At 42.0% G+C, this 16,215-nt stretch overlaps 1 protein-coding gene across 6 annotated transcripts in view; it reads right to left on the bottom strand.

Annotated features, from left to right (window-relative positions):
• The window catches only part of polybromo (protein), a 471,093-nt gene that overhangs the window by 122,552 nt on the left and 332,326 nt on the right, over positions 1-16,215 (bottom strand). For all 6 annotated transcript variants that reach the window (XM_071691025.1, XM_071691026.1, XM_071691024.1 and 3 more), the window contains exon 24: positions 2,695-2,864. In XM_071691025.1, the coding sequence (XP_071547126.1) occupies positions 2,695-2,864 (170 nt within the window). The remainder of the gene's footprint in view (positions 1-2,694; positions 2,865-16,215) is intronic.

Here is a 16,215-nt window from a genome sequence, read left to right as displayed (position 1 = left end):
AAAAGATTTTGAGTGATCGGGGCCTGAACATGCAGGAGGGTGAAAGGCGGGCAAGGAATAGAGTGAATTGGAACGATGTGGTATACCGGGGTCGACATGCTGTCAATGGATTGAACTAGGGCATGTGAAGCGTTTGGGGTAAACCAAGGAAAGTTCTGTGGGGCCTGGATGTGGAAAGGGAGCTGTGGTTTTGGTGCATTATTACATGAGAGCTAGAGACTGAGTGTGAACGAATGGGGTCTTTGTTGTCTTTTCCTAGCTCTACCTCACGCACATGAGGGGGGAGGGGGTTGTTATTCCATGTGTGGCGAGGTGGCGATGGGAATAAATAAAGGCAGACAGTATGAATTATGTACATGTGTACCTATGTATATGTCTGTGTGTGTATATATATGTGTACATTGAGATGTATAGGTATGTATATTTGCGTGTGTGGACGTGTATGTATATACATGTGTATGTGGGTGGGTTGGGCCATTCTTTTGTCTGTTTCCTTGCGCCACCTCGCTAACTCGGGAGACAGCGACAAAGGAAAATAAAATAAATAAATAACGTTGAAATGTATATGTATGTATACGTTGAAATGTATATGTGTGTATATGTGCGTGTGTGGGTGTCTATATATATATACATGTGTATTTGGGTGAGTTGGGCTATACCTCATCTGTTTCCTTGCGCTACCTTGTTTGCGAAGGAGACGGCAGTAAAGTACAAAACATAAACATATTTTCTATTATTTTCTTTATTACACTTAACCGCTGTTTCCTGTGTTAGTAAGGTAGTGCCAGGAAACAGATGAAGAATGGCCCATCAACTCATATACACGTATATATACATAAATGCTCACATGCATATCAACATATACACATTTACATACACATACACAGACATATACATATATACACATGTACATATTCATATTTGCTTGTCTTCATCCATTCCTATCGCTACCCATCCTGCAGGAAACAGCATTGCCACCGTGCCAGGAAACAGATGAAGAATAGCCCATCAACTCATATACACGTATATATACATAAATGCTCATACATGCACATATGCATATCAACATATACACATTTGCATACACATACACAGACATATACATGTATACACATGTTCATATTTGCTTGCCTTCATCCATTCCTGTCGCTACCCCTCCTGCAGGAAACAGCATTACCACCCCCGCTTCAGTGAGGTAGCGCCAGGAAAAACAGAGAAAATAGGCCAGATTCTTTCACACTAAATCTCTAGCTTTCATGTGTAATGCACCAAAATTTCAGCTCCCTATACACATCTACGCCCCACAAACTTTTCCATACTTTACCCCAGTTACTTCAGATGCCCTGGTTCAGTTCAATGACAGCACATCAACCCCGGTATACTATATCATTCCAATTCACTCTATTCCTTGTATGCCTCTCACCCTCCTGTATGCTCAGGCCCCAACTGCTCAAAATCTTTCACTCCATCCTTCTACCTCCAACTTGGTCTCCTGCTTTTCCTTGTTCCCTCCACCTCTAACACATATAACCTCTTTGTCAATCGTTCTTCACTCATTTTCTCCATATGTCCAAACCATTTCAACACATTCTCTTCTGCTCTCTCAACCACAATCTTTTTATTTCCACACATCTCTCTTACCCATTCATTCCTCAGTGAAACCACCTCACACCACATATTGTCCTCAAACATTTCATTTCCAACACATTCACCCTCCTCTGTACAACACTCTTTATGGCCAATGCTTCACAGCCATATAACATTGTTGGAACTACTATTCCTTGAAACACCCATAACACCCATTTTTGCTCTCCACGATAACATTTGCTGATAACCACAAGGGAAAACTAAACACAGTAACTTCCTAAATGTACATTCTTGTAATGATCACATCATCATGGGAGATACAAGAATGAGACAGAAGATGTAAAACAGTCAGTTGCTAAACAAGGAAGAGACATAGCTGAGACGCCATTGGTAAACAGGTGTTGCTGGATGGTGATGTTTGGGTTGGTGGCCTGGCGTTTGGCATCATGCCTGTCATAAAATTTGATTATGTGGAAAGAAAAGGGAACTGATTACAAATTTTACCGATGACAAACCTATCCAGTATGTACTGAATTTCACTACTATTAATGTTACAACACTTTGTCTATTACATACCAGAAGATTCAATGATATTTCTCACGGTAAAGAAGTTAGTAACTGAATTAGTGGTACTCCAGTCAATACAATGGTCATAATTCTAACATGAACAACACAAAACATCTCATTCTTGTCCTGTTCTTATGCTATATTCAAGTCTAACATAAAAATCCTCATCCCTGGGGATAAGAGAGAAAGAATACTGTCCATGTATTCCCTTCATTTTGATGAAAGTGACTAAAAGAGATGGGAGAGGAAGGCTGGAAATCCTTCCCTCCTGTTTTACTTTTCCAAAAGAAGGAACAGAGATGGGGCCAAGTGAGGATTTTTCCTTCTAAGGCTCAGTCATCTGTTCTTGATGCTACCTCACTAATGCATGAAATGGTGAATATGTATGAAAAAAAGTATAAATCTACAGATAATGTGAAGACTATATTCCGAGAATGACTTCTGACTAAAATGCCTTTTTTGAATAACAAATACAGATGGTCTAACCTTTAAAAAAGTTAAATCTAAACACAGGATTGTGAGTAATGATGCTTGCATTACCTTGTTCACGATTACTGTCTTCCTGAAGAAGTAGATTTCATCTTGATTAACCAATGCAGAAAGTTTGAACTTGCGCAAGCCACTCTGCAATGGGCTCACCCTCTGATTCATTTCATCTAAGAAGCTGTCACATACATAGACGTCACTTTCACGTATCTCCGTTTGACGCACTGTTAAGATAGAATCAAGTTTCAAAAGGAGTTAAAATACAGCTATTTCAAGGAAACATTCAAACTTTATTCTGGTTGTGCATCCTGCCATGCATAGTGTGGTTCAAATGATATCTATTCATGGAAACATTTTAACTATATTCCAGTCATGTCTCCTGTCATGAATAGTGTGTTTCAAATAATATTTTATTTCATCTATTATACTTAATCACTGAAGGGGGAGATGATATTTTCATGGAAACATTCAATCTTTATTCTGGTTGTGCCTCCTGCCATGAATAATGTGGTTCAAAAGATATCTATTCATGGAAACATTTTAACTATATTCCAGTCATGTCTCCTGTCACGAATAGTGTGTTTCATATAATATTTCATTTCATTCATTATACTTAATCACTGAAGGGGGAGATGATATTTCCTGTGTGGCAGGGCAACAACAAGAATGGATGAAGGCAAACACGTATGAATATCTACACGTGTATATATGCATATGTCTGTGTATGTATATGTATGTATACGTTGATATGAATATGTAAGTATGTGTGCGTGTATGGGCATTCTTCTTTTTTTTTGCTTTGTCGCTGTCTCCTGCGTTTGCGAGGTAGAGCAAGGAAACAGACGAAAGAAATGGCCCAACCCTTCCCCATACACATGTATATACATACGTCCACACACGCAAATATACACACCTACACAGCTTTCCATGGTTTACCCCAGACGCTTCACATGCCCTGATTCAATCCACTGACAGCACGTCAACCCTGGTATACCACATCGATCCAATTCACTCTATTCCTTGCCCTCCTTTCACCCTCCTGCATGTTCAGGCCCCGATCACACAAATTCTTTTTCACTCCATCTTTCCACCTCCAATTTGGTCTCCCACTTCTCCTCGTTCCCTCCACCTCCGACACATATATCCTCTTGGTCAATCTTTCTTCACTCATTCTCTCCATGTGCCCAAACCATTTCAAAACACCCTCTTCTGCTCTATCAACCACGCTCTTTTTATTTCCACACATCTCTCTTACCCTTACGTTACTTACTCGATCAAACCACCTCACACCACACATTGTCCTCAAACATCTCATTTCCAGTACATCCACCCTCCTGCGCACAACTCTATCCATAGCCCACGCCTCGCAACCATAAAACATTGTTGGAACCACTATTCCTTCAAACATACCCATTTTTGCTTTCCGAGATAATGTTCTCGACTTCCACACATTCTTCAAGGCTCCCAGGATTTTCGTCCCCTCCCTCACCCTATGATCCACTTCCGCTTCCATGGTTCCATCCGCTGCCAGATCCACTCCCAGATATCTAAAACACTTTACTTCCTCCAGTTTTTCTCCATTCAAACTTACCTCCCAATTGACTTGACCCTCAACCCTACTGTACCTAATAACCTTGCTCTTATTCACAATTACTCTTAACCTTCTTCTTTCACACACTTTACCAAACTCAGTCACCAGCTTCTGCAGTTTCTCACATGAATCAGCCACCATCGCTGTATCATCAGCGAACAACAACTGACTCACTTCCTAAGCTCTCTCATCCACAACAGACTTCATACTTGCCCCTCTTTCCAAAACTCTTGCATTTACCTCCCTAACAACCCCATCCATAAACAAATTAAACAACCATGGAGACATCACACACCCCTGCCGCACACCTACATTCACTGAGAACCAATCACTTTCCTCTCTTCCTACACGTACACATGCCTTACATCCTCGATAAAAACTTTTCACTGCTTCTAGCAACTTGCCTCCCACACCATATATTCTTAATACCTTCCACAGAGCATCTCTATCAACTCTATCATATGCCTTCTCCAGATCCATAAATGCTACATACAAATCCATTTGCTTTTCTAAGTATTTCTCACATACATTCTTCAAAGCAAACACCTGATCCACACATCCTCTACCACTTCTGAAACCACACTGCTCTTCCAAAATCTGATGCTCTGTACATGCCTTCACCCTCTCAATCAATACCCTCCCATACAATTTACCAGGAATACTCAACAAACTTATACCTCTGTAATTTGAGCACTCACTCTTATCCCCTTTGCCTTTGTACAATGGCACTATGCACGCATTCCGCCAATCCTCAGGCACCTCACCATGAGTCATACATACATTAAATAACCTTACCAACCAGTCAATAATACAGTCACCCCCTTTTTTAATAAATTCCACTGCAATACCATCCAAACCTGCTGCCTTGCCAGCTTTCATCTTCTGCAAAGCTTTTACTACCTCTTCTCTGTTTACCAAATCATTTTCCCTAACCCTCTCACTTTGCACACCACCTCGACTAAAACACCCTATATCTGCCACTCTATCATCAAACACATTCAACAAACCTTCAAAATACTCGCTCCATCTCCTTCTCACATCACCACTACTTGTCATCACCTCCCCATTTGCACCCTTCACTGAAGTTCCCATTTGCTCCCTTGTCTTACGCACTTTATTTACCTCCTTCCAGAACATCTTTTTATTCTCCCTAAAATTCAATGATACTCTCTCACCCCAACTCTCATTTGCCCTCTTTTTCACCTCTTGCACCTGTCTCTTGACCTCCTGTCTCTTTCTTTTATACATCTCCCACTCAATTGCATTTTTTCCCTGCAAAAATCATCCAAATGCATCTCTCTTCTCTTTCACTAATAATCTTACTTCTTCATCCCACCACTCACTACCCTTTCTAATCAATCCACCTCCCACGCTTCTCATGCCACAAGCATCTTTTGCGCAATCCATCACTGATGTCCTAAATACATCCCATTCCTCCCCCACTCCCCTTACTTCCATTGTTCTCACCTTTTTCCATTCTGTACTCAGTCTCTCCTGGTACTTCCTCACACAAGTCTCCTTCCCAAGCTCACTTACTCTCACCACCCTCTTCACCCCAACATTCACTCTTCTTTTCTGAAAACCCATACAAATCTTCACCTTAGCCTCCAAAACATAATGATCAGACATCCCTCCAGTGGCACCTCTTAGCACATTAACATCCAAAAGTCTCTCTTTTGTGCGCCTGTCAATTAACATGTAATCCAATAACACTCTCTGGCCATCTCTCCTACTTACATACGTATACTTATGTATATCTCGCTTTTTAAACCAGGTATTCCCAATCACCAGTCCTTTTTCAGCACATAAATCTACAAGCTCTTCACCATTTCCATTTACAACACTGAACACCCCATGTATACCAATTATTCCCTCAACTGCCACATTACTCACCTTTGCATTCAAATCCCCCATCACTATAATGTGTATATGAGTGGTGGAGCCATTTTTCATATGTGTTCTTGTGCTACCTCACTGATGTGGAAAAGAGTGATTAAGTATAATGAATATAAGTATAACTTAATCACTGTTTCCCATGTCAGTGAGGTAGTGTCAGGAAACAGATCAAGAATGGCCCATCTACTCATATATACAAACACACACACATATATCTATAATATTTTTTTCTATACTATTCGCCATATCCCGCGGTAGCGAGGTGGCGTTAAGAACAGAGGACTGAGCCTTTAAGGGAAATCCTCACTTGGCCCCCCTCCTCTGTTCCTTCTTTTGGAAAATCAAAAATAAGAAGGGAGGATTTCCAGCCAGCTGCTCCTACATTTATACTATTATTATTATCATTATTATTTTGCTTTGTCGCTGTCTCCCGCATTAGCGAGGTAGCGCAAGGAAACAGACGAAAGAATGGCCCAACCCACACACATACACATGTATATACATACACGTCCACACACGCAAATATACATACCTATACTTCTCAACGTATACATATATACATACACACACAGACATATACATATATACACATGTACATAATTCATGTGTGCGAGGCAGTGCTAGGAAAAACACCAAAGGCCCCATTCATTCACACTCAGTCTCTAGCTGTCATGTAATAATGCACCAAACCACAGCTCCCTTTCCACATCCAGGCCCCACAGAACTTTCCATGGTTTACCCCAGATGCTTCACATGCCCTGGTTCAATCCATTGGCAGCACGTCAACCCCGATATACCACATCGCTCCAATTCACTCTATTCCTTGCATGCCTTTCACCCTCCTGTATGTGCAGGCCCTGATCACTTAAAATCTTTTTCACTCCATCTTTCCACCTCCAATTTGGCCTCCCACTTCTCCTTGTTCCCTCCAACTCTGACACATATATCCTCTTGGTCAATCTTTCCTCACTCATTCTCTCCATGTGACCAAACCATTTCAAAACACCCTCTTCTACTCTCTCAACCACACTCTTTTTATTACCACACACCTCTCTTACCCTTACATTACTTACTCGATCAAACCACCTCACACCACATATTGTCCTCAAACATCTCATTTCCAGCATATCCACCCTCCTCCACACAACTCTATCCATAGCCTACACCTCGCAACCATACAACATTGTTGGAACCAATATTCCTTCAAACATATCCATTTTTGCTTTCCGAGATAATGTTCTCGACTTCCACACATTCTTCAAGGTTCCCAGAATTTTTGCCCCTTCCCCCACCCTATGATTCACTTCCGCTTCCATGGTTCCATCTGCTGCCAAATCCACTCCCAGATATCTAAAACACTTCACTTCCTCCAGTTTTTCTCCATTCAAACTTACCTCCCAATTGACTTGACCCTCAACCCTACTGTACCTAATAACCTTGCTCTTATTCATATTTACTCTCAACTTTCTTCTTTCACACACTTTATCAGCCACCAGCGATATATGATCATGGTTTACTCCAGACGCTTCATATGCCCTGGTTCAATCCACTGACAGCACTTCGACCCCAGTATACCATATCGTTCCAATTCACTCTATTCCCTGCATGCCTTTCACCCTCCTGCATGTTCAGGCCTCGATCACTCAAAATCCCCTTCACTCCATCTTTCCACCTCCAATTTGGTCTCCCACTTCTCCTCGTTCCATCCACCTCTGGCACATATATCCTCTTGGTCAATCTTTCCTCACTCATTCTCTCCATGTGACCAAACCATTTCAAAACACCCTCTTCAGCTCTCTCAACCACACTCTTTTTATTACCACACACCTCTCTTACCCTATTATTACTTACTCGATCAAACCACCTCACACCACATATTGTCCTCAAACATCTCATTTCCAGCACATCCACCCTCCTCCACACAACTCTATCTATAGCCCACACCTCACAACCATATAACCTTGTTGGAACCAATATTCCTTCAAACATAGCCATTTTTGCTTTCCGAGATAATGTTCTTGACTTCCACACATTCTTCAAGGCTCCCAGAACTTTCGCTCCCTCCCCCACCCTATAATTCACTTCCACTTCCATGGTTTCATATGCTGCCAAGTCCACTTCCAGATATCTAAAACACTTCACTTCCACCAGTTTTTCTCCATTCAAACTTACCTCCCAATTGACTTGTCCCTCAACCCTACTGTACCTAATAACCTTGCTCTAATTCACATTTACTCTCAGCTTTCTTCTTTCACACTCTTTACCAAACTCAGTCACCAGCTTCTTCAGTTTCTCACACGAATCAGCCACCAGCACTGTATCATCACCGAACAACAACTAACTCACTTCCCAAGCTCTCTCATCCACAACAGACTGCATACCTGCCCCTCTTTCCAAAACTCTTGCATTCATCTCCCTAACAACCCCATCTATAAACAAATTAAACAACTATGAAGACATCACACACCCCTGCCGCAAACCAATATTCACTGAGAATCAATCACTTTCCTATCTTAATATACAACCACATGCCTTACATCTTCGATAAAAACTTTTCACTGCTTCCCACACCATCTATTCTTAATACCTTCCACAGAGCTTCTCTATCAACTATCATATGCCTTCTACTGATCCATAAATGCTACATACAAATCCATTTGCTTTTCTAAGTATTTCTCACATACATTCCTCAAAGCAGACACCTGATTCACACATCCTCTACCACCTCTGAAACCACACTGCTCTTCCCCAATCTGATGCTCTGTACATGCCGTCATCCTCTCAATCAATACCCTCCCATATAATTTCCCAGGAATACTCAACAAACTTATACCTCTGAAATTTGATCACTCACTTTTATCCCCTTTGCCTTTATACAATAGCACTATGCAAGCATCCCTCCAGTCCTCAGGCACCTCACCATGAGTCATACATACATTAAATAACCTTACCAACCAGTCAACAATACATTCACCCCCTTTTTAATAAATTCCACTGCAATACCATCCAAATCCGCTGCCTTGCTGGCTTTCATCTTCTGCAAAGCTTTTACTACCTCTTCTCTGTTTACCTAATCATTTTTCCTAACCCTCTCGCTTTGCACATCAACTCGACCAAAACACCCTATATCTGCCACTCTATCATCAAAAACATTCAACAAACCTTCAAAATACTCACTCCATCTCCTTCTCACATCACCACTACTTGTTATCACCTCCCCATTAGCCCCCTTCACTGAAGTTCCCATTTGTTCCCTTGTCTTCACACTTTATTTACCTCCTTACAAAACATCTTTTTATTTTTCCTAAAATTTAATGATACTCTCTCATCCCAACCTCATTTGCCATCTTTTTCACCTCTTGCACCTTTCTCTTGACCTCCTGCCTCTTTCTTTTCTTTTATACATCTCCCACTCATTTGCATTTTTTCCCTGCAAAAATCGTCCAAATGCCTCTCTCTTCTCTTTCACTAATAATCTTACTTCTTCATCCCACCACTCACTACCCTTTCTAATCTGCCCACCTCCCATGCTTCTCATGCCACAAGCATCTTTTGCATAAGCCATCACTGCTTCCCTGAATACATCCCATTCCTCCCCCACTCCCCTTACGTCCTTTGTTCTCACCTTTTTCCATTCTGTACTCAGTCTCTCCTGATACTTCCTCACACAAGTCTCCTTCCCATGCTCACTTACTCTCACCACTCTTTTCACCCCAGCATTCTCTCTTCTTTTCTGAAAACCTCTACAAATCTTCACCTTTGCCCACACAAGATAAGGATCAGACATCCCTCCAGTTGCACCTCTCAGCATATTAACATCCAAAAGTCTCTCTTTCACACCTATTAATTAACATGTAACCCAATAACGCTCTCTGGCCATCTCTCCTACTTACATACGTATACTTATGTATATCTCTCTTTTTAAACAAGGTATTCCCAATCACCAGTCCTTTTTCAGCACATAAATCTACAAGCTCTCCACCATTTCCATTTACAACACTGAACACCCCATGTACATCAATTATTCCCTTAACTGCCACATTACTAACCTTTGCATTCAAATCACCCATCACTATAACCCAGTCTCGTGCAAACCACCTCACACCACATATTGTCCTCAAACATCTCATTTCCAGCACATCCACCCTCCTCCACACAACTCTATCTATAGCCCACGCCTTGCTCTTATTAACATTTACTCTCAGCTTTCTTCTTTCACACACTTTAAAAAACTCAGTCACCAGCTTCTGCAGTTTCTCACACGAATCAGCCACCAGCACTGTATCATCAGCAAACAACAACTGACTCACTTACCAAGCTCTCTCATCCACAACAGACTGCATACCTGCCCCTCTTTCCAAAACTCTTGCATTCACCTCCCTAACAACCCCATCCAAAAAACAAATTAAACAACCATGAAGACATTACGCACCCCTGCCGCAAACCGACATTCACTGAGAAACAATCATTTTCCTACTTTTCCTACTTCCTACGCCTTACATCCTCGATAAAAACTTTTCACTGTTTCTAACAACTTGCCTCCCAAACCATATATTCTTAATACCTTCCACGGAACATCTCTATCAACTCTATCCCTTCTCCAGATCCTTAAATGCTTCATACAAATCCATTTGTTTTTCTAAGTATTTCTCATATAAATTCTTCAAAGCAAACACCTGATCTAAACATCCTCTACCACTTCTGAAACCACACTGCTCTTCCCCAATCTGATGCTCTGTACATGCTTTCACCCTCTCAATCAATATCCTCCCATATAATTTCCCAGGAATTCTCAACAAACTTATACCTCTGTAATTTGAGTACTCACCTTTTTCCCCTTTGCCTTTGTGCAATGGAACTATGCAAGCATTCCGCCAATCCTCAGGCACCTCACCATGAGTCATACATACATTAAATAACCTTATCAACCTGTCAACAAAACAATCACCCCCTTTTTTAATAAATTCCACTGCAATACCATCCAAACCCACTGCCTTGCTGGCTTTTATCTTACGCAAAGCTTTTACTACTTCTCTGTTTACCAAATCATTCTTCCTAATCCTTTCACTTTGCACATCACCTCGACCAAAACACCCTATATCTGCCACTCTATCATCAAACACGTTCAACAAAGCCTCAAAATACTCACTCTATCTCCTTCTCACATCACCACCACTTGTTATCACCTCCCCACTTTGTTCCCTTGTCTTACACACTTTATTCACCTCCTTCCAGAACATCTTTTTATTCTCCCTAAAATTTAATGATACTCTCTCACCCCAACTCTCATTTGCCCTCTTTTTCACCTCTTGCACCTTTCTCTTGACCTCCTTTCTCTTTCTTTTATACATCTCCCAGTCATTTGCATTATTTCCTTGCAAAAACTGTCCAAATGCCTCTCTCTTCTCTTTCACTAATAATCTTACTTCTTCATCCCACCACTCACTACCCTTTCTAATCTGTAAAGTAAAAGAAAAATAAATAAACATATATATATATATATATACATATATATATACATATTTTTTTATTTATCGTACTTTGTCGCTGTCTCCCACGTTAGTGAGGTAGTGCAAGGAAACAGACGAAAGAATGACCTAACCCACCCACATACACATGTATATACATACACATCCACACACGCACATATACATACCTATACATCTCAACATATACATATATATACACGCACCAATATATACATATATAGACATGTACATAATTCATACTGTCTGCCCTTATTTATTCCCGTCGCCACCCCGCCAAGCATGAAATGAAAACACCCTTCACCCGCATATGTGCAAGGTAGTGCTAGGAAAAGACTAGAAAGGCGACATTCGTTCACACTCAGTCTCTAGCTGTCATGTATAATGCACCGAAACCACAGATTCCTTCCCACATCCAGGCCCCACAAAACTTTCCATGGTCTACTCCAGATGCGGCATATGCCCTAGTTCAATCCACTGACAGCCAGCCGATCCCGGTATACCACATCATTCCAATTCACTCTATTCCTTGCATGCTTTTCACCCTCCTGCATATTCAGGACTCGATCATTCAAAATCTTTTTCACTCCATCCTTCCACCTCCAATTTGGTCTCCCACTTCTCACATATGGAGTGAGTGTTTTGAAGGTTTGTTGAATGTGTTTCATGAAAGAGTGGCAGATATAGGGTGTTTTGTTTGAGGTGGTGTGCAAAGTGAGAGGGTTATGGAGAATGATATGGTAAACAGAGAAGAGGTAGTAAAGGCTTTGCGGAAGATGAAAGCTGGCAAGGCAGCGGGTTTGGATGGTATTGCAGTGGAATTTATCAAAAAAGGTGGTGACTGTGTTGTTGACTCATTGGTAAGGTTATTCAATGTATGTATGACTCATGGTGGGGTGCCTGAGGATTGGCGGAATGCTTGCATAGTGCCATTGTACAAAGACAAAGGGGATAAAGGTGAGCGCTCAAATTACAGAGGTATAAGTTTGTTGAGTATTCCTGGGATATTAAATGGGAGGGTATTGATTGAGAGGGTGAAGGCATGTACAGAGCATCAGATTGGGGAAGAGCAGTGTGGTTTCAGAAGTGGTAGAGGATGTGTGGCCCAGGTGTTTGCTTTGAAGAATGTATGTGAGAAATACTTGGAAAAGCAAATGGATTTGTATGTAGCATTTATGGATCTAGAGAAGGCACATGATAGAGTTGATAGAGATGTTCTGTGGAAGGTATTAAGAATATATGGTGTGGGAGGCAAGTTGTTAGAAGCAGTGAAAAGGTTTTATCGAGGATGTAAGGCATGTGTACGTGTAGGAAGAGAGGAAAGTGATTGGTTCTCAGTGAATGTAGGTTTGTGGCAGGGGTGCGTGATGTCTCCATGGTTGTTTAATTTGGTTATGGATGGGTTGTTAGGGAGGTGAATGCAAGAGTTTTGGAAAGAGGGGCAATTATGCAGTCTGTTGTGGATGAGAAAGCATGGGAAGTGAGTCAGTTGTTGTTCACTGATGATACAGCGCTGGTGGCTGATTCATGTGAGAAACTGTAGAAAGTGGTGACTGAGTTTCGTAAAGTGTGAGAAAGAAGAAAGTTGAGAGTAAATGTGAATAAGAGCAAGGTTATTAGGTACAGTAGGGTTGAGGGTCAAGTCAATTGGGAGGTAAGTTTGAATGGAGAAAAACTAGAGGAAGTGAGGTGTTCTAGATATCTGGGAGTGGATTTGGCAGCGGATGCAACCATGGAAGTGGAAGTGAATCATAGGGTGGGGGAGGGGGTGAAAATTCTGGGAGCCTTGAAGAATGTGTGGAAGTCGAGAACATTATCTCGGAAAGCAAAAACGGGTATGTTTGAAGGAGTAGTGGTTGCAACAATATTGTATGGTTGCAAGGCATGGGCTATGAACAGAGTTGTGTGCAGGAAGGTGGATGTGCTGGAAATGAGATGTTTGAGGACAAGAGAGATGTGTGGTAATAAAAAGAGTGTGGTTGACAGAGTAGAAGAGGGTGTTTTGAAATGGTTTGGTCACATGGAGAGAATGAGTGAGGAAAGATTGACAAAGAGGATATATGTGTCAGAGGTGGAGGGAACGAGAAGAAGTGGGAGACCAAATTGCAGGTGGAAAGATAGAGTGAAAAAGACTTTGAGTTATCGGGGCCTGAACATGCAGGAGGGTGAAAGGCGTGCAAGGAATAAAGTGAATTGGAACGATGTGGTATACCAGGGTCGACGTGCTGTCAATGGATTGAACCAGGGCATGTGAAGCGTCTGGGGTAAACCATGGAAAGCTTTGTGGGGCCTGGATGTGGAAACGGAGCTGTGGTTTCGGTGCATTATTACATGACAGCTAGAGACTAAGTGTGAATGAATGGGGCCTTTGTTGTATTTTCATAGCGCTACCTTGCACACATGAGGGGGGAGGGGGTTGTTATTCCATGTGGCGAGGTGGCAATGGGAATGAATAAAGGCAGACAGTATGAATTATGCACATGTGTATATATGTATATGTCTGTGTGTGTATATATATATGTATACATTGATATGTATAGGTATGTATATTTGCGTGTGTGGACGTGTATGTATATACATGTGTATGTGGGTGGGTTGGGCCATTCTTTCGTCTGTTTCCTTGTGGTAACTCGCTAACGCGGGAGACAGCGACAAAGCAAAATAAATGAAAATATATATATAGTCTTGGAAAGAGGGGCAAGTATGAAGTCTGTTGGGGATGAGAGAGCTTGGGAAGTGAGTCAGTTGTTGTTCGCTGATGATACAGCGCTGGTGGCGGATTCATGTGAGAAACTGCAGAAGCTGGTGACGGAGTTTGGTAAAGTGTGTGGAAGAAGAAAGTTAAGAGTAAATGTGAATAAGAGCAAGGTTATTAGGTACAGTAGGGTTGAGGGTCAAGTCAATTGGGAGGTGAGTTTGAATGGTGAAAAACTGGAGGAAGTGAAGTGTTTTAGATATCTGGGAGTGGATCTGTCAGCGGATGGAACCATGGAAGCGGAAGTGGATCATAGGGTGGGGGAGGGGGCGAAAATTTTGGGAGCCTTGAAAAATGTGTGGAAGTCGAGAACATTATCCCGGAAAGCAAAAATGGGTATGTTTGAAGGAATAGTAGTTCCAACAATGTTGTATGGTTGCGAGGCGTGGGCTATGGATAGAGTTGTGCGCAGGAGGATGGATGTGCTGGAAATGAGATGTTTGAGGACAATGTGTCGTGTGAGGTGGTTTGATCGAGTAAGTAACGTAAGGGTAAGAGAGATGTGTGGAAATAAAAAGAGCGTGGTTGAGAGAGCAGAAGAGGGTGTTTTGAAATGGTTTGGGCACATGGAGAGAATGAGTGAGGAAAGATTGACCAAGAGGATATATGTGTCGGAGGTGGAGGGAATGAGGAGAAGAGGGAGACCAAATTGGAGGTGGAAAGATGGAGTGAAAAGGATTTTGTGTGATCGGGGCCTGAACATGCAGGAGGGTGAAAGGAGGGCAAGGAATAGAGTGAATTGGAGCGATGTGGTATACAGGGGTTGACGTGCTGTCAGTGGATTGAATCAAGGCATGTGAAGCGTCCGGGGTAAACCATGGAAAGCTGTGTAGGTATGTATATTTCCGTGTGTGGACGTGTGTATGTACATGTGTATGGGGGGGGTTGGGCCATTTCTTTCGTCTGTTTCCTTGCGCTACCTCGCAAACGCGGGAGACAGCGACAAAGTATAAAAAAAAAAAAAAAAAAAAAAAAAAAAATATATATATATATATATTCATTTTGCTTTGTCGCTGTCTCCCGCGTTTGCGACGTAGCACAAGGAAACAGACGAAAAAAATGGCCCAACCCACCCCCATGCACAATGTATACACACACACGTCCAAACACACAAATATACATACCTATACATCTCAATGTACACATAAATATACATACACAGCCACATACATATATACCCATGCACACAATTCACACTGTCTGGTCCCATTCACTCCCATCGCCACCTCGCCACACATGGAATACCTTCCCCCTTCCCCCTCATGTGTGCGAGGTAGCACTAGGAAAAGACAACAAAGGCCCCATTCATTCACACTCAGTCTCTAGCTGCCACGCAATAATGCCCGAAACCACAGCTCCATTTCCACATCCAGGCCCCACACAACTTTCCATGGTTTACCGCAGATGCTTCACATGCCCCGATTCAATCTACTGACAGCACATCAACCCCGGTATACCACATCGATCCAATTCACTCTATTCCTTGCCCTCCTTTCAGCCTCCTGCATGTTCAGGCCCCGATCACACAAAATCTTTTTCACTCCATCTTTCCACCTCCAATTTGGTCTCCCACTTCTCCTCATTCCCTCCACCTCTGACACATATATCCTCTTGGTCAATCTTTCCTCACTCATTCTCTCCATGTGCCCAAACCATTTCAAAACACCCTCTTCTGCTCTCTCAACCACGCTCTTTTTATTTCCACACATCTCTCTTACCCTTACATTACTTACTCGATCAAACCACCTCACACCACACATTGTCTTCAAACATCTCATTTCCAGCACATCCACCCTCCTGCGCACAACTCTATCCATAGCCCACGCCTCGCAACCATACAACATTGT

Source organism: Panulirus ornatus, chromosome 50 (assembly GCF_036320965.1).
Source record: "Panulirus ornatus isolate Po-2019 chromosome 50, ASM3632096v1, whole genome shotgun sequence".
Classification (NCBI taxonomy): Eukaryota; Metazoa; Arthropoda; class Malacostraca; order Decapoda; family Palinuridae; genus Panulirus; species Panulirus ornatus.
Note: the sequence above shows the minus strand (reverse complement) of the source record. Positions and strands in the feature narration are given on the sequence as shown.